At 61.7% G+C, this 17,479-nt stretch overlaps 2 protein-coding genes across 5 annotated transcripts in view; both read left to right on the plus strand.

The window, feature by feature from the left end:
• PLEKHM2 (pleckstrin homology and RUN domain containing M2) overlaps positions 1–10,875 on the plus strand; it is a 37,369-nt gene extending 26,494 nt beyond the window's left edge. For 2 of the 4 annotated variants that reach the window (XM_080657740.1, XM_080657742.1), the window contains 13 exons: positions 2,856–3,096; positions 3,749–4,594; positions 5,321–5,390; positions 5,514–5,604; positions 5,893–5,957; positions 6,276–6,364; positions 6,936–7,068; positions 7,191–7,381; positions 7,817–7,882; positions 8,587–8,746; positions 9,041–9,220; positions 9,301–9,417; positions 9,862–10,875. In XM_080657740.1, the coding sequence (XP_080513866.1) occupies positions 2,856–3,096; positions 3,749–4,594; positions 5,321–5,390; positions 5,514–5,604; positions 5,893–5,957; positions 6,276–6,364; positions 6,936–7,068; positions 7,191–7,381; positions 7,817–7,882; positions 8,587–8,746; positions 9,041–9,220; positions 9,301–9,417; positions 9,862–9,996 (2,384 nt within the window). In that variant the 3' untranslated portion in view covers positions 9,997–10,875. The remainder of the gene's footprint in view (positions 1–2,855; positions 3,097–3,748; positions 4,595–5,320; positions 5,391–5,513; positions 5,605–5,892; positions 5,958–6,275; positions 6,365–6,935; positions 7,069–7,190; positions 7,382–7,816; positions 7,883–8,586; positions 8,747–9,040; positions 9,221–9,300; positions 9,418–9,861) is intronic. The other 2 variants (XM_080657741.1, XM_080657743.1) reach the window with 1 other exon arrangement.
• Positions 10,876–12,348: 1,473 nt separating this feature from the next.
• SLC25A34 (solute carrier family 25 member 34) lies at positions 12,349–17,145 on the plus strand. The gene is made up of 5 exons (XM_080657965.1): positions 12,349–12,930; positions 14,272–14,337; positions 14,428–14,580; positions 14,904–15,038; positions 15,656–17,145. Exons 1-5 carry the CDS (start codon positions 12,511–12,513, stop codon positions 15,815–15,817), a joined length of 936 nt encoding a protein of 311 aa, XP_080514091.1. The 5' UTR covers positions 12,349–12,510; the 3' UTR covers positions 15,818–17,145.
• Positions 17,146–17,479: the final 334 nt, after the last annotated feature.

Consider the following 17,479-nt stretch of genomic DNA (forward strand, 5'->3'; position numbering starts at 1 on the left):
ATCATGTCAATGATCGTACTAAAGCCGAGCCTGGTGTCCTGATAGATGGAATTCTGCAGGAGGAGAGCTCCACCTCTAGCCCAGGCCCACGCCTCCTCCCAGGGCAGGCCTCCTGCCTGCGCTGACCTGCCGCAGCTGCCTTGTGGAGTCACCACATGACTGCCTCAGGGACACAGATCTCCCTTCCTGCCTCCAGCGCCGCTCCATGCACTGGAAGTGCGCGGGGAACTGCCGGCCTTGGGCACTCACTGGGTGCACACTTGTTCTAGAAAGAGATGCCTTTGAACGTGTGGGTTGTAAGTTCCTGTAGGTCAGACGCATTCCTGTGTCAGAAGCATCAAGAAGCAGAGGCAGAGGGCTTGATTCCTTCAGTCCGTTCTTAGTGGCTTCCTCTCGGACATTTTTGAAGGAGATTGAGGGAAATTGCCCACATACAGATGAAACTTCCTATGGAGAGATTCTCTTAAATTTCAAGGCAGATTTAAATACTCACTCAGCCCACCCTCCCACCGTGTCCACTAGGTGGCAGTAACACTCAGCATTTTCCTGCAGCCGGGAGGCAGGTGGAGGCCCACTTCTGGGCTTGTGAAAATTTATGAAGCTATTCTTTACATTCCCCTGATTGCTCAGAGCGCAGGGCATGTTCCTGACGTTAATGCGTCCTCTTTAAATCTGAGGCCATAACCAGACCCCGTATTAAAGACCCTCTTGCCCTGTGGGTCACTTCCGTCCAGGGTGGGGTGGGGCAGCCTCTGAGGGGGAGGGGCAGGCGCTCTCCCACTGCTCCGGAGCTGGCCCCTCGTTAGTAGAGCCGTGATCTCGGAGTAATGGATGACAGACGATCTTTTCCCCAGTAACGTGCGGATGAAATCGCTGAAGTTCGAGGGAAATAAGGTGGCACTGGGAAAAATACATTACATCATCTGCCAAGAGCGTAGCATCAGAGTCCCACTCACAGTAAGAGTAGCGTGAAGTCCAGAATTCCATCCTGACAGCACCTGTCCTCTCAGCCTCTCTTCTTGCAGCAGGCGTGCTGGGCATCGACGTTCCCCTCTGGTTCTAACAGCTAACCCTCCTGACCCGCTACTTGTTGCCTGTTGCAATGCTTGACCAGCGGGGCCTGCCCGCCCTCTGCAGCCCTGCAGAGCCCTGTGGGCCCTGGGTGGGGGTTGGGCGCTGTCCCATGGTCCGTGGCTCATTTACAGGATTGGTCGGTACCTCAGCCTTGACACCCACCGCGTCCGGTGGTCTGCTTGCTCACCTCTTGGGCTTTTCCCAGGAGCAGCTGCAGATCTCCAGGGCCTGGAACAAGACGCGGGGCTTTGCAGGAACCTTCTTTGAAACCGAAGGGCAAGGTTTTCTGCATTGAGAACTAGGGCACTGTGGTCCCAGGACGTCAGGAGAAAGTCTCATCTATTGCTGGTGGTTTGGGGGTTTTTAAATATATTTTTATTGATTTCATGGATGGGGAGAGAAACATCCATGATGAGAGAGAATCATTGATCGGCTGCCTCCTTCACGCCCCCTATTGGGGATCGAGCCCGCAACCCAGGCATGTGCCCTGACCGTGAATCCAACCGTGACCTCCTGGTTCATGGATCGGTGCTCAACCAGTGAGCCACACCTGCCAGGCTATTGCTGGTGTTTTTTCTGGCACGGCTGGCAATTGCTTTTAGCTGCCTCCTTTGCCCTTATATTAAAAGACAATGTACTTTTCGGAAAATATGGGTGGCGTGCTGTGTCAGCAGGCAGCGGCCAGCGGTCTCCGAGATCCACTAGGAAGCTGACGGCAGCCTGGCCCTTCGGGTGAGGCTGAGGGTGGGCAGCATGCTTGCCCGTCTCCGGGGCAGATAATGGCCAGGAAGATGTGTACAAGGTGGCTAATGGAGCGTGAACGGCCCGTGTCGCCTGCCATTAACCTCCACCAGCCAGGCCTCGGTCTCTGCTTGGGCAGCTCCCATCTGCCACCAGATGAATGTCCCGTGTGCTTTTCCTCGCCATGTCCTGTTCTGGTGACCCGGGGTGGATGGGTGGGTGGGGTAGACCAGGTCCGCTCTGGAGGGGCAGCAGCCTCCCCTCCCGTCTTCTCCCGGGGGCGGAGGCTGGGTGACAATGGACCCATATGCAAGCTGAGGCTTGAGTGAAATCGAGTTCTCAGCACCCCCCTTACAGGAGCCCCTGGTCCTGCCCCTGGAGCATGTGGGTCGTCAGGGAGAGAAGCAGCCACTGAAGGGCCCACGAGGCATCTGTGGGGGCAACCACTCGACACACCTTTCTTGTCCCCTCCACATCTCCTCTCCTGGGCTCTGGCTCCTTCCCTCTGCCCTTCCCCCTGCCCCTCACCCCTCAGCCTTTGCCCTTCACTCTGCACCCCGCATTTTCTCTGATCTCTGTTCTCTCTTTTGTTCCTTCTTATCTGCCTCTGTGGGGGATCCTCAGAGGACTTTGGCTATCTCAGCTCTGCCAGTGCCTTGTGGTGCTAAAGAGGCTGCCAGGCACCCCTCTAACCTCTGATGAAGGATTAAACTGAGAGGCGTGCAGCCCGTTCCTCTGCGGGCACCAGGGTCACCATCCTCGAGGGCTTCAGCTTGGAGCTCTTCCCTCCAATTTGGCCACGTTGCCGTGGCTCTCAAGGGCTCCTGCTGGTGGTGATGGTGGTGGTTCCTCTAAGTTGCTCTTAAAGCACAGATCCCATGTCCTGTTGGGTCTGGGCTTCTACGCTTGGAACAGGGCCACCCCAATCAGATTTCCCTGGGAGGAACTCGCCCGCCTTCCACATGAGGAAAGGCATGCTTTGGGGGCCCCAGAGGGTGTCTGACGGGCTGTGTCCTGTTTCCTGTTCTTCCTCCTCGCAGATGGGGACCTCACAGACACTGTCAGTGGCCCCCGCTCCACTGCCTCCGACCTGACCAGCAGCAAAGCTTCCACCAAGAGTCCCACCCAGCGCCACAACCCCTTCAATGAAGAGCAGGCAGAGGCCGTCTCTTCCTCCGACACCACCCCTGTGCACACCTCCTCTCAGGGGCAGGAGCCGCACCCCCCGGAGCTGCTGGACGCCGGCTCGGAGCTCGAAGTCATCAGGTCAGCGGGGAGGGGGTGAGCATCACTCTTTAGTCCAGAGAGACAGTTGGGCATCTTCTTAGAGACGAAGTACCCTCTCTTTCCTTGGTGGTGCTTTCAGCAAGAGGAATAGCAGGCCCGGAAGACCAGAGGCACTGGCTGGTTCGAGTCCAGAGCAGCTTGAGCCGCTCAGACCTGGGGTCCCCTAGCCAGGCCCACTGCAGCCAACGTGGGACCAAAGAGTGGGTGCCAGGAGTTTGAGCCCAAAGACTTAGAGTACATTTCTGGTTGAATTGTCCGTGATGGGAAGTGAGGTCAGCGCAGGGCCCACTGCCCACATCCTAAGGGAAGGGCTCAGTAGCGGGACCATCGGCCTGACCAACCATGGCCTGTTGTTCCCTAGAGCACAGCTAGCTGCCCTGCAGGACCTGCTCAGGGGCCTCTGGCTGCTGCCATCTGTGCCTCCTCGGGCTGGCCCCTGCCTCTGCCAGCCATGGGGGAGACCTCAGGGGCCGAGCCGCTGCTGCCCCCAGCCAGGACCCTGCACCCAGCACTGCCCGGGACCACTGAAGCTCTGGCCATGCCCTCAGAGGTCACACACCCAGGATCACCTCTTTTGGCCCCACCCATCAACGTCCCTCAGTGCCTGGTGCTCAGATGCTAATTTCTCCCCTCGCCTCTCTCCCAGGGTCACCAAGAAGAAGAAAACTGGCAAGAAGAAGAAGACCAGATCAGACGAGGAAGCCAGTCCACTTCGCCCAGCCTCTGCCCAGCACACTGGTGCCAGGAGGGGGGATGGCGACAGCCGGGTCAGCAGCCCAGGCCTTGGGCGGGGCTCACCAGACACCACCTTGGCTGCCCCCCAGGAGAAGGGAGAGGGCCCCAGCAGCGCAGCTGAGAGCAGCGAGCGCTCGGAGCCCAGCCAGATGGGCCTGCTCATCCCTGAAATGAAGGACACCTCTATGGAGCGTGTGGGGCAGCCCCTGAGTAAAGTCATCGACCAGCTCAACGGGCAGCTGGACCCTCGCACCTGGTGCTCCCACGTCGAGCCTCCAGACCAGCCCTTTCGGACCGGCTCTCCGGGGGACACCCCGGAGAGACCGCCATTTTGTGACTTTAGTGAGGGGCTTCCGGCCCCAATGGACTTCTACCGCTTTACCGTCGAGAGTCCAAGCGCTGTTACATCAGGTGGCGGCCACCATGACCCTGCAGGGCCTAGCCAACCGCTGCATGTTCCTGGTGGCCCTGCGGCTGCTGGCCAAGAAGAAGAGGGAGGAGGAGGAGGAGAGGGACAGGCGCCTCCGCCCCTAGGGGCCACCCTGGGGGAGTCTCAGGAACCAGAGACCCGGGCACCAGAGACCCAGGTACCCCCCGTCAGGGAGGGGCCTGGGCCTGAGCCAGAGTCTGGGACCCAGGAGGCTCTTTGCCAGCTCAAGCGAGACCAGCCCAGCCCATGTCTGAGCAGCGCGGAGGACTCTGGGGTGGAGGAGGGGCAGGGGAGCCCTTCTGAGATGTCCCACTCGGCGGAGTTCAGGTGAGCAAGGCAGTGTGCGCTGGGGAGAGACTCTCCCAGTCCTTGAAGCAGGGGCCCGGGGTCTGTCTCCCAATCAACTAATAACTCCTGGAAGACCCAACCCCGGCTGGGAGGTAGGAGGGGTGTGGTCCTCCGCTCCTTCATTTGGCTCCTGGGTGGGGCAGAGCCACTACAGCTACACGCCTCTGAGGGCACCGTCTCTGGGTGTCTATATGCCCTCTGGGTACCTGTACGCCCTCTGGGTGCCTGTACGCCCTCTGGGTACCTGTACGCCCTCTGGGTGCCTGTATGTCCTCTGGGTACCTGTGTGCCCTCTGGGTACCTGTATGCCCTCTGGGTGCCTCTATGCCCTCTGGATGCCCTCTGGGTGCCTGTACGCCCTCTGGGTGCCTTTATGCCCTCTGGGTGCCTGTACGCCCTCTGGGTGCCTTTATGCCCTCTGGGTGCCTGTATGTCCTCTGGGGGCACCATCTCTGGGTGTCTATATGCCCTCTGGGTACCTGTATGTCCTCCGGGTGCCTGTACGCCCTCTGGGTGCCTGTATGCCCTCTGGGTGCCTGTATGTCCTCTGGGTGCCTGTATGCCCTCTGGGTGCCTGTATGCCCTCTGGGTGCCTGTACCACCTCTCTGTACATGTATCTCCTCTCTGGGCCTGTTTCACCTCTCCTGCCCCTGCCCCTGCCCCAGCCTGACACCGCGCCCTCCCCACACTTGTCCCTCTCACAGAGTAGACAACAATCACTTACTCCTGCTGATGATCCATGTGTTTCGAGAAAACGAAGAGCAGCTCTTCAAAGTAAGTCCCAGCACAGCCCGGGCAGGGTGGGGTGGGCCACCGAGCAGTCAGAAGGGGAAGCGTGCTGCCCGGGGCTGGCGGGCAGGAGCCACCGTGCCTGAGCAGTTTCTGCTTCACCCGCAGATGATCCGGATGAGCACAGGGCACATGGAGGGCACCCTGCAGCTGCTGTACGTGCTGCTTACAGACTGTTATGTCTACCTGCTCCGGAAAGGTGCCTGCCGCCCCCCTTCCCCAAGCCTCCCCCCCCCCCCGCCGTGTCCCTCAGCTGCCTGGTGTGTGGTGATGAAAATACACTCCACGGAAGGTGTTGCCAGCAGGCCCAGCAGCCCCAAGACATGAGCCTGGGCCTCCTCTTCATCCACACCCATGTTATTCTCCATCATTTCAGATCCCGGGGCCCAGGCGGGTCTCCTGGAGAGAAGGGCCAGGTCTTAGAAGATGGGCAGGAGGAGGGAAGAGAGGCCACTGTGGGTAATAAGCATTGGCATTCCTCTCTCAGGGGCCACAGAGAAGCCATACCTGGTGGAAGAGGCCGTTTCGTACAATGAGCTTGACTACGTGTCGGTGAGTTCAGGGTCCGCAGCTGCTGTTTGCTGAAGGCCCAGCCATACGCAGAGCAGAGCACGCCCCGGGGTTGGGCGCCAGCTCCTCTCTCAGAGCAGCTTCTGTCCATGGTGCTGGGGATAGGAGCCAAGCTTGAGGGTGCCTCTCCATCCATCCCTCCCTAGCTCGGGCCAGGGTCCCAGGCCTCTGGAGCTTTACCTCGTGGCGACCCCAGGGTGCGCTTCCTCCCCGCCCCCCAGGCTGGCCCTCAGTCTGGCTGTGGCTGCCTCTTCTGGCAGCAGCCAGGCCCGTGTGCATGGGAGGTGTGGTCTCTGGCAGGTGGGCCTGGACCAGCAGGCGGTGAGGCTGGTGTGCACCAACCGCAGGAAGCAGTTTCTGCTGGACACGGCCGACGCGGCGCTGGCTGAGTGAGTGACACCCTGCCTTCCGCTGAGCTGGAGGATCGGCCTCGGCCACTGGGGTGGCCGTGCCCTGGACTCCTGCCCTCGGATGGAGGGTGGGAAGTGGCATAGGAAGAAGTGGGGACAGAGGTATATTCCCTCTGGACCCTGCAGTCTGGTCAGAGAGGCAAGGAAATAGACAGACATGGCGACTGGTTGATTCGTGGTCAACCCAGGCGACTACAGAGAGGAAGGGTGGCATGAGTTTCAGCAGGAAGAAAGCATAGCCACTGCTGGGCCGCGGCGTGCCCCCAGACTTCCACACGGAGCCTGCGTGTAACCGGGTGGCACTGGTGTTCGAGTCCTGCTGCAGCCCCTTGCCAGTCTCCCTCGCTGTCAGAACCCGAGGCCCCTTGGCCATTGGGAATGGGTAGGCCTTTTCTAAGTCGCCACTAGGTGACTGGCCTGCTGTCCCGTCACTGCCCCGCCCGCTGCCCTGAGCTCTGGTTCCAGCCAGGTCCCTCCCCCAAGTGTCTGTGAGCCCGGCGGGGGCGGGGGGGGCACGTGCCTCTGACGGCAAACCCCACTCCCTGTGCAGGTTCTTCTTGGCTTCTTTGAAGTCGGCCATGATCAAAGGCTGTCGGGAACCCCCGTACCCCAGCATCCTGACCGATGCCACCATGGAGAAGCTGGCGCTGGCCAAGTTCGTGGCTCAGGAATCTAAGTGTGAGGTAAGAAGCTGGGGAGGCGGGGGCAGGGGCTGAGGGCCTGGGCCTGGGGCATGTCCTTGCTCTCAGTGGGCCCCCAGGTGCTGGCCGGGACCTCACCGCTCTGTCTACCGCCCCCGCCCCAGGCAGCCGCTGTGACCGTGCGCTTCTATGGGCTCGTGCACTGGGAGGACCCCACTGACGAGTCCCTGGGCCCTGTCCCCTGCCACTGCTCACCCCCCGAGGGCGCCATCACCAAAGAAGGCATGCTGCACTACAAGGCGGGCACCTCCTACCTGGGCAAGGAGCTCTGGAAGACGTGCTTCGTGGTGCTCAGGTGGGAGCCCGCAGCTCTGGGCAGGCTCGCCCTGAGGTTGTGGGTTGACAGGTTGTGAGCTCTTTGCAGCAAGTCACTGAAGGGAACCGAGGGGGAAACTCCCCACAGGGCTTAGGAGGAGACATACCCAGGACAGTAGGGCTTCTCTGTAAAGCCAGCCTCCTTGGGGGCCACCCAGGGCTCCCACCCCGGCCACCCCAAAGAAGCCCGCCTGGAATGCTGCAGGCAAAGACCTGGGCAGGGCTGCACCGAGCTCCCAGGTTGCTGTCCCTCTGCAGTCCTTTCTTCACCCTCCCCGCCACAGAAGACAGGGCCCCCCCCCTTCCGCTTGGCCTCTGGGGTTCAGGGCTCCACCCTGTGGGAGTCCCTGGAATCTGGGCTCCACCTGGTCCCGGGCTGGGACAGGCCTCAGCCCTGCCCTGTGTGTCCCTGCAGCAACGGGATCCTCTACCAGTACCCCGACCGCACCGATGTCATCCCCCTGCTCTCGGTGAACATGGGGTGAGTGTCCTGGCGACGGGGCTGGGGAGGTGGGGTCTGGCATCGCAGCCTGAAGGTCAAGGCTCTGGCTGAGCTTGGGGCCCGCGCTCCTCTTCTCCCTGAGACAGCTCCTGGCTCTCCCTCTTGTCAGCTTCGCCTGCCCCTCACCCCGCTGCATCCAGCAGCCCTGACCCTGTGCCCTGGGTCCTGCGGAGCTCTGAGAACGGCTGGGACCCAGGGAGGGGAGGAGGGAAAGCTCCTCTCGGGGAAGCAAGAGCTTCTTGCCTGGAAAGGGTCTGGTCTGATAGGGGCAGCCCCCCAGCCTGATAGGGGGCACTCCGTTCCCTGGGAAGCGCCTGCCCTGATGGGGACGATGGATGCACACATACTTGGAGGAAGCGTCAGGCCTAACAGGGAACATGAGAATCTGCACTGATTCTGAAGGCCGGAGCTAAGAGCTGATTCTCACCCCTCACGTGGCCATGTTTAGGTTCTAGAAGGATCTTGGTGATTCTGGACATAAAAGGTGTCCACAGGATGGAGTGGGGCTGCCCAGCAGCTTTAAGCCTCTCCTGAAAGCCAGAGGGGTCTGGACTTCTTCCGGTGTCCTCCGCCCTAAGACTGGGCAGGCCCTGTACCCACAGGCTTGAGCCACACCCAGGGGCTCCCACCCCGAGCCACCCCTGCCTCCTCGCTCCTGTTTCACCCCTCCTCCTCTGGCCCAGGGGGGAGCAGTGCGGTGGCTGTCGGAGGTCCAACACCACGGATCGGCCCCACGCCTTCCAGGTCATCCTTGCCGACCGGCCCTGCCTGGAGCTGAGCGCCGAGAGCGAGGCTGAGATGGCCGACTGGATGCAACACCTCTGCCAGGCCGTGTCCAAAGGGGTGAGCTGCCCCTGCCTCCACCATTCACCTGGCCTCCCGACCCCGCTCTGTGTCCCTTCCCTAAACCCACACCAGTCATGGAGCAACCTGTGGGGACCAAGACAGGTTCCTCCAGGGACAGCCCAGGAGCAGACCCTGGTACTCTCATGGTCACCCCATCCCCACCTATAGCCCTGAGTGGGCGGAGCCTGCCTGACTTCTGGAGGCGGGGCTAGGGCTGGCTGGACCCCTGGATGGGGAGACCAGCTGCAGGAGCTCCAGCTTGCTTCCTGCCCCTCTGTCAACGCCCTTCAGGTCATCCCCCAGGGGGTACCTCCCAGCCCCTGCATCCCCTGCTGCCTGGTGATCACCGATGACCGCCTTTTCACATGCCACGAGGATTGCCAGACCAGCTTCTTCCGCTCTCTGGGGACAGCCGCGCTGGCCGACATCAGCGCCGTCTCCACGGAACCGGGCAGGGAGTACTGTGTCTTGGTGAGTCCGGTGTGGGGTGCTGGAGGCAGGCCCTGCAGAAGGAGCCCTGTGTCTGCTGACCGGGGCCCCGCTCTCCCCAGGAGTTCTCCCGGGACGGCCAGCAGCCCCTCCCACCCTGGGTCATCTACCTGAGCTGCACATCTGAACTGGACCGATTCCTGTCTGCACTGAACTCTGGGTGGAGAACCATCTACCAGGTACCCAGCTGCCCGGGGCCCTGTGGAGCGAACCGTTCCCCACGGAGAGGAGCCCTGTGTGGCACAGACCGAGGCAGGGGTTGGGGGCCTGGACAGACACGAACATTAGGACCAAAGGCTACCCTGCCTCCCAGGGAGTCTGGCACTTAGCGCCCTCCCTGGCCTTCTTGGTTCCAATAAAACAGCACAAATTGAGTGCTGACGGTGGGGCTGAGGCTGAGCTGTTCCAGGTAAGGTAAGAGGACACTCAGGTGCGCAGCCAGCTAGAGCACAGGGCCTGCCAGGTGGGCGCCCACCCCAGAGCCGGGCCTCCCCCGGTGGAGGCTCGGGGCGTTACCTGGTCTCAGCTTCAGCCCCTCCTGAAGGGCACAATTTAGCTGGGCGGACGAGGCTACCCTGGTGTGGGGGCTCCGTGGCCCTCATGCTCCCTGCCGCCCGGCACAGGTGGACCTCCCCCACAAGGCCATCCAGGAAGCCTCCAACAAGAAGTTCGAGGACGCCCTGAGCCTCATCCACAGCGCATGGCAGCGCAGCGACAGCCTCTGCCGCGGCAGAGCCTCCCGGGACCCCTGGTGCTGAGGCGGAGCTGGCCGGTGTCCTGGGGGGCAAGTTCAGGGAGGTGCACGGGGCACACACACGGTCACCATGGCGGCGGCGCGCTGCTCAGGGCCAGGCCTCCACCCGTTCCACAGCCCACTTCCACCCTGGGCGGCAGAACCAGCGGGCGGGGCCTGAGACAGGGTCTGTCCCTCCCTGTGATCCAGAGTGGGTGCGCAACACCCTGGGCACCCTGCCCAGCAGGTGGGCACTGGAAATGCGAGGGGCAGAGGTCTGAGCCCTATGGGCTCTGTAGTTGCATAGCCTCCTCCCAGGGCCACGCCTCCGCCCACGCCGTCTCTTTAGGATGGCGATGGGAATAATGTCGACCCTGAGGGAGCAGAAGGATGGGGAGGGGAGGGGAGGATCCCCTCTTCCTCTCGGCCCGGGCAGAGGCTCAGGCGCCCTGGGGGCCCGAGTGTCTGGCCATCCTGTTCATTTTTGAACATATTCCTGGCCGTGCAGGGAAGCGGAACACGGAGTTCTTAGTGCATGTCATCTCCTCACTAACCCGTCCCACGCGCACTGCTACCTGCCTTCCAGGGCGGGGCCGGGCGGACTGGCCCTCCCTGGCTGCCAGGAGGCCCTGCATGTCCGTGGGCCCCTGCCCTTGCCTCTCCCTGAACCTGGCAGTGCCGTGGACCCAGGAATCGGGCTGTGTCCTTGCACCGGGAGCAGAGGGGAGGGAGGCGGGCGTGGAGAGGGGCAGAGCCCACCAGCCTGGCATCCACGTTGGAGCCTCCTGACTGTTCTGCTTGGCTAGAGCCAGGCCCTTCCCGAGAGCTTGTCAAGGGCCCTCTTGGGGAAGGAGTCGGGTCCGGGTTTTGTTTTTTAAAATAAAATAGATATGTTATATTGCCAAGACTTGTCACTGGCCCTTTTTGACCAGGATGGAGGTGGGGGACCTCCAATCCCTCTTCCCAGGCCCCTCGACCCTTCGTTCTTCATTCCACAGTGTTCCATCAGACATCGGTGCCAGCAGTGGGAACCAGACCCCCTGGGGCCCTGGGGCACTGGAGTCTGGAGGAGCCCAGGCCTGGGAGTTTCACGGCCTGACCTTTGCCCTCGCTCCCGTTTCCTGCAGGGGCCAGGGGTGGGGTGGCCCCAGTCCCAGGCAGGTCTCCACAACCAGAAAGGCACGCCTGCCCGCCCCCTGGCCTCCCAGCCACGGGGGTAGATGCCAGCCACTCCGGGTAAACCCGGGAGAGTTCACACTGTTCCCGAGGCCTCTTGTCGAGCTGCTGCCCCAGGGGCTGGCTAGAGGATGCCAAGCCTACCAGGCTGGGGAGCCATTCACCACTGCCACCTGCAGGGCCTCACACACACCGGGAGGAAAGGGGTAGGCTCGGGAGGGGGTGGGGTGGCAGCCACCGAGGCAGGGTTCCAGGCAGGGCGGCTCTGCCTCCGGTTTTGACACTGACACCAGCGCCTAGGGTGATGCAGGGTGGCCCTGGCAGGAGAGAACTGCTCTGAGGGCAGAGGTCAAGTTGAGCAGCCTGGCACCTGGCAGCAGGGCCGGGGGTGGGGGGGTGGGGGGTCCCTTCTCACCAGGCACAAAGAGCCATTTCCTGCAGGGGCTCCTCCAGAAGCCACAACCCAGGAGGGGCTCCACTGGGAGGAGGGTGGGCTGAGGGACAAGTCCCTACCAGGTAAGCGGCCAAAGCCACTGGTCACTCCTTGAGGTCTCCTACCCACCCAGGGACCCCGGCAGGGGCAGTGTGGACCACCTTTGCTGGGTGCTTTTCACACATCGCTGATCCTCCAGAGAAGCCCTGCCGTGGGCATGGGTGCCCCCCTTTTACAAATGGAGAGCTGAAGCTCAGCGGGGAAGTGATTTGCCCAGGTCACGTTCTAGCACAGCTGGGAGTCCGGCCAGTCCCCTCCTCGGCTCTCACTGACAGTGGGACCGCAGACTGCAGGAGCCAGACTGGAAGGCTGAGGCCCGGAAAGGGGACCTCACACAGCGGCAGGGGTAGGAGTGGGGCTGTTGCTGAGTTGCCCAGGCAGACTGTGGCCAGGAGTCCCCGGGGCAGTTCCCCGTGCCCAGGGCTCTGCTGCAGCAGGACTGGCTAAGCCAAAGGTGGGGCAGCAGCACCAGCCCTTTGCCCCAGGGACCACAGGGAGGGCTGGAGGACAAGGGGCAGGAGAAGGAGTCTCAGCTGATTGGCACCTTCTCCCCGCCCCCAATCTCTTTCTGATCCAGGTGACCTTTGCCCCAGATCCCAGTGTTTAGGTCCGCCCCAAGCCAGGAGGTGTGGAGAACAAAGGCAGCTGGGATTGGTCAGAACCCAGCAGGGGTGTGTCCCAGGCACCCACAGCCCAGGCGCTGAGCGTAGCAAGTGGACTCCCGAGATAGATCAGCAACCGCCTGGCAGCTGCAGGCCTGTCCCACCGGTCCCTGCCCTCCAGACATGGCCCCAGGGCCCCTCGATCCCTAGCCCTGTGACCCTCCAGGGGTACAGGCAGCCTAAGCGCCACCATCCCAGGGTCTGTGCCATGCCCCTGACCCGGGCACAGCCGGCTGCTGGCACAGAAGACTCGGGAGCGGTGGCCCCGGCTGTGGACCTGGTGCTGGGCGCCTCGGCCTGTTGCCTGGCCTGCGTCTTCACCAACCCCCTGGAGGTGGTGAAGACTCGGCTGCAGCTGCAGGGGGAGCTGCAGGCCCCGGGCACCTACCCTCAGCCCTACCGGGGCTTTGTGGCCTCCATAGCCGCCGTGGCCAGAGCAGATGGGCTGAGTGGCCTGCAGAAGGGGCTGGCCGCCAGCCTGCTCTACCAGGGCCTCATGAACAGCGTCCGCTTCTATTGCTACAGCCTGGCCTGCCAGGCTGGCCTCACCCAGCAGCCAGGTGGCACCGTGGTCGCAGGTGCGGTGGCTGGGGCACTGGGAGCCTTCGTGGGGAGCCCTGCTTACCTGGTGAGTGCCTCCATCCTCCATCATCCCGTGACCCAACTCCCGCCAGGGCTCTGAAGCTTCCCAGGCTGGCCTCCATGGGTGGGGCAGGCTGGGTGGGGCTGCTCCCTGGAACATCCCTTCCCAGGACTGAAATCTGCCCCAGGACCTTACCCCATCCTCTGTCCCCTGGAGTCCCCACCCGCAGGTCCTGAGCCAGGGCAGGGGCGGAGGGTAGCAGGTGTGCTGGAGGTAAGCAGGAGTTGTGCACTTACGTGGCTTGTAAAGTTAAGAATAAAGCTTCTAGCCCGGTCAGTATGGTTTAGTGGTCAAGCATCCATCCATGAACCAAGAGGTCCTTGGTTCGATTCCCAGTCAGGGCACATGCCCAGGTTGCAGGCTTGACCCCCAGTGGGGGACATGCGGAAGGCAGCCTTTCAATGTTTCTCATCTCTCTATCCCTCTCCCTCCTTCTCTCTCTCTTAAAAAAGTCAATAAAAGCCCTGCCCTAACCGGTTTGGCTCAGTGGATAGAGCGTCGGCCTGCGGACTCAAGGGTCCCAGGTTCTATTCCAGTCAAGGGCATGTACCTTGGTTGCGGGCACATCCCCAGTGGGGAGTGTGCAGGAGGCAGCTGATCGATGTTTCTCTCTCATCGATGTTTCTAGCTCTCTATCCCTCTCCCTTCCTTTCTGTAAAAAATAAATAAATAAATTTTTAAGTCAATAAAAACATATTAAAAAATAAAAAAGAATAAAGCTTCCATACCCGTCTGGTATAGCTCAGTGGTTGAGCATCAGCCATGATCTAAGAGGTCACCTATTCTATTCCTGGACAGGGCACGTGCCCAGGTTGTGGGCTCCATCCCCAGTCAGGGGCGGGAAGGAAGCAGCTGATCGATGATGATTCTCTCTCATCCATGTTTCTATCTCTCTATCCCTCTCCCTTTCTCTCTCTCTAAAAATCAATAAAAAACATTTAAAAATAAAAAATGAATAAGTACTCTCTCTATAAAAAAGACTTAAAAAAAGAATGAAGCTTCCTGGAGCCAGGGCCGGCACTAGGCTGGATGTGGTACCACGGTCATCTCCCCCCGCCCTCAGAACAGCTTTTCAAAGGTAAGCAGACACAGGAGGTGGTGCAGACCCAGGCCAACTCTGGAGACCCCCCAACCGTTTCACATGCCCCCTAAGCTGCAGGTGTGGGCTCCTGGAGGTCCAGGTACCCGGTGGGACTGCTCCCTGGAACATCGCTGCCGGGCCTGCACTCTGCCCTGGGCGACCAGGAAAGGGTGCCCTCCACCCACACAGCTCAGCCAGGCTCCCAAGACTGGGCCCTGAGCCCTCCATCACCTCTCCTCTCACAGGTCAAAACGCAGCTGCAGGCCCAGACGGTGGCCGAGATGGCCGTGGGGCACCAGCACCACCACCAGGTGGGACTGTCACTCCCCAGAGCTCCCTGGGCTGGGTGGGCTCCTGGGCGGGCAGGGGCTGCCCAGTGACCCTGTGCCCTCTCCCCACAGAGCGTCCTGGGCGCCGTGGAGACCATCTGGCGGCAGCAGGGCCTGGCAGGTCTGTGGCGGGGTGTGGGCGGGGCTGTGCCCCGAGTCATGGTTGGCTCAGCTGCCCAGCTGGCCACCTTCGCCTCTGCCAAGGCCTGGGTGCAGGAGCGACAGGTGAGGGGCCAGGGACACAGACACACAGGAGTGAGGAGCCACCTGCCTCCTTTCTCTCTCTCTGCCTGGGCCCAAGTCACACCTCAACATCTCCAGCTGGACTCTCACAGGGAATCCCAGCGAGTGGTGACAGACAGGGCCCCGTAGGACCCCTGGGCCCAGCAGAAATGGGGGGCCAGCAGTGAGCCCTGAAGGTGTGAGGGACCTTGTGGGGGAGATGTGGGTGGGGAATGGCTGGAGGGGCCCTGTCTTCTCCCTTCCCCCAGGCGGAGGGAGGCTGGTGGGAGCAGCGGCAGGTGTCAGCACCTGTGCTATCCCCACAGTGGCTCCCGGAGGACAGCTGGCTGGTGGCCCTGGCCGGAGGCATGATCAGCAGTGTAGCGGTGGTGGCAGTCATGACCCCCTTCGATGTGGTCAGCACTCGGCTGTACAATCAGCCCGTGGATGGAGCTGGCAGGGTGAGCAGGGGACCAGGTGGCGAGGACACACACACACACACACACACACACACACAGCCGAGACACACAGACATGTGACATACATGCAAACGCATTCATTCAGCTTGTGTGCGGAGCACCTGTGACCCAGGCATGTGCTACGCAGTCTCACATCTGGATTTTATTCCATCCTCACACCCACCTTCATTTTCCTGATGAGGAAACTGAGGCTCAGCGATATCAAGTGACTTGCCTGAGGTCACCCAGCTGGCACGTGGAGGACCCTGCATTGGAATCCAGGCCCGACCCCACGGCCTGGACAGGTGCCCGCCATCGTGTACGCTGGCACAGCTGTGCCCAACACACAGGTGCCCTCCACAGGCTGAGTTAGGGACGAAACCCACCTGTGTGCCACTAGCCAAACTGAGCCCCTGGCTGGGGCTGGGGCTGCCTGAAGGAAGAAACTCCTTTTAAAATGTTGCCACCTAAAGGTCCTTCATTGTGTAATTTCCCTAGCTTGCAGGGGGGGGGGGCCTTTTCTGAGGTGCCACAGAAGCCCTTCCACACAGACATACTCTGGTGTGCCAGCCAGGGCCCCACGGCCCCTGTAGTGACACCCACCCTGTGTCTGTCCCCAGGGCCGGCTGTACCGGGGCCTGGCTGACTGCCTGGTGAAGATCTGGCGGCAGGAGGGACCCCTGGCGCTCTACAAGGGTCTGGGCCCCGCCTACCTGCGCCTGGGCCCCCACACCATCCTCAGCATGCTCTTCTGGGATGAGCTCCGGAAACTGGCCCGTTAGGGCGGGGCCAGGGCACCTAGGGCATCCCTCACCCCACATCCTGACAGCCCGTCACCCCGCTCCAGCTGGGAATGGCCATCTCTCATCAGTGACAGGCCCAGGCTCTGCCCCAGGTCTGGGGAGAGTGGACAGCTGGTCAACCCAGCCCCGGGACCCACCAGCCTGCTGCGAATCACCACCTCTGCTCTCCAGAAAGTCCTCTTCCCTTCCTTCTCTGCTTGGGGGGCCTTGTCCCAGGGCCGTACTCACCATTATCATGACTGCCCCGAGCGAGCGCAACCAGGAGCTGGGTCACGCACCTGCATCAGCTGCTTCAGCCTGAAACAACAGTGGGAGGTGACAAAGCTCTCACCAAGGAGCAAGCCGAGGCTCAGAAGGGTGGAGAGCTTTGATCAAAGCCACACAGCGTTGAGATGGCAGAGCCAGGACTGGAGCAGCCCTGCCCAGCCCAGAACTGTGCCCCCTTGGCAAGGACCAGGACGTGGGGCGGAGTGTCCCCAAGGGATCACTGCACACAGGAGGAGACCCTGGCTGCCCCGGAGGCGTGTCATCTCCCGTGGCAGTCGGCCAGGGCCGCCGGAACAAAGTGCCTCAGACCGGGCGGCTATAACCACCAACAGTGATTTCTCCCAGTTCTGGAAGCTAGAAGTCTAAGATCCAGGGGTCGGCAGGGTTGGTTTCTTCTCAGGCCCCACTCCTTGGCTTGAGATGGCTGACTTCTGTGTGTGTCCTTCTGTGTGTGGCTGTGCCCAATCTCATAGGACCAGTCATATGGGACTAGGGCCACCCTAGTGACTGCATGTTAACTGAATCACCTCTGTAAAGACCCTTCTCCAACTACAGCCACACTCTGAGGTCCTGGGGGAGGGCGGCGTAGGACTTCATTATAATGAATTGGGGTGCAGGGGGGGACACAATTCAGCCTGTCACATCAACTATGGCTCTACTGAGGCCCTCCCAGTGCCCAGCATTGCGGGCATTTGCACAGATCCTCATGGCGACCCTGGAAAGGAGCCCTCAGGATGCCTGTGTTTCGATGGGGAGACTGAGGCCAGGCTGGGGGAGTGACTGGCCCAAGTGGAGTAGCAGAGCCAGGCATCCTCCTCTGGCGCTTCTCCCAAGCTGCAGCCACACTCCCCGCGTGGGTGTCCATAAGGCCGCGCTGACCTCTGTGCTTCAGAGGTGGACACCAGGCCCCTGAAGGGGAGGCCTGGCTCAGGCCCAGCAGCCTGAACTGCCTTCCCTGCCAACACTCGAGTCTTGGAAAAGCTGCTCCCCGGGGCCCGCCTACCAACACTCCAATAAAGTTTTCTATTTTCTTTACTTCATTGAGTCTCCTCTGCAGCAGCCTCTGTCTCCCCGACCCCTGAACCCGAACCCCCCCCCCCCCATTTGGCTCTCTACCTCAGTCTCCCCAACCCCTGGCTACTTCAGTCTGGGAAAGGAGGATCCAAAAGCCTTGGGCAGTCCAGCCCCACCCCGTCTGGCCCCCCGGGAAGCCTGCCACCTAGTGGACACAGAGAGGATAGTCAAGGCGGCTGCCAGTGGCTGAGGGGGTGGGGCCCAGAGCTGGATCCCAACCTCAGGCCTTGTGGGGGGATATATGCCCCCCTCCAGACTTGGGCTGAGAGTAGAGCCTGACCTCAGGAATGTAGGGGAATA

The sequence above is a fragment of the Plecotus auritus genome (assembly GCF_963455305.1).
Source record: "Plecotus auritus genome assembly, chromosome: 2".
In the NCBI taxonomy this organism is placed as follows: domain Eukaryota; kingdom Metazoa; phylum Chordata; class Mammalia; order Chiroptera; family Vespertilionidae; genus Plecotus; species Plecotus auritus.

Excerpts from the sequence above, each read along its gene's own strand:
- SLC25A34 (XM_080657965.1), top strand. The coding sequence starts at position 12,511 with ATGCCCCTGACCCGGGCACAGCCGGCTGCTGGCACAGAAGACTCGGGA. Across the intron at positions 14,338-14,427 it reads GGCACCAGCACCACCACCAG|AGCGTCCTGGGCGCCGTGGA; the intron begins GTGGGACTGTCA and ends CTCTCCCCACAG. Across the intron at positions 15,039-15,655 it reads CCGTGGATGGAGCTGGCAGG|GGCCGGCTGTACCGGGGCCT; the intron begins GTGAGCAGGGGA and ends GTCTGTCCCCAG.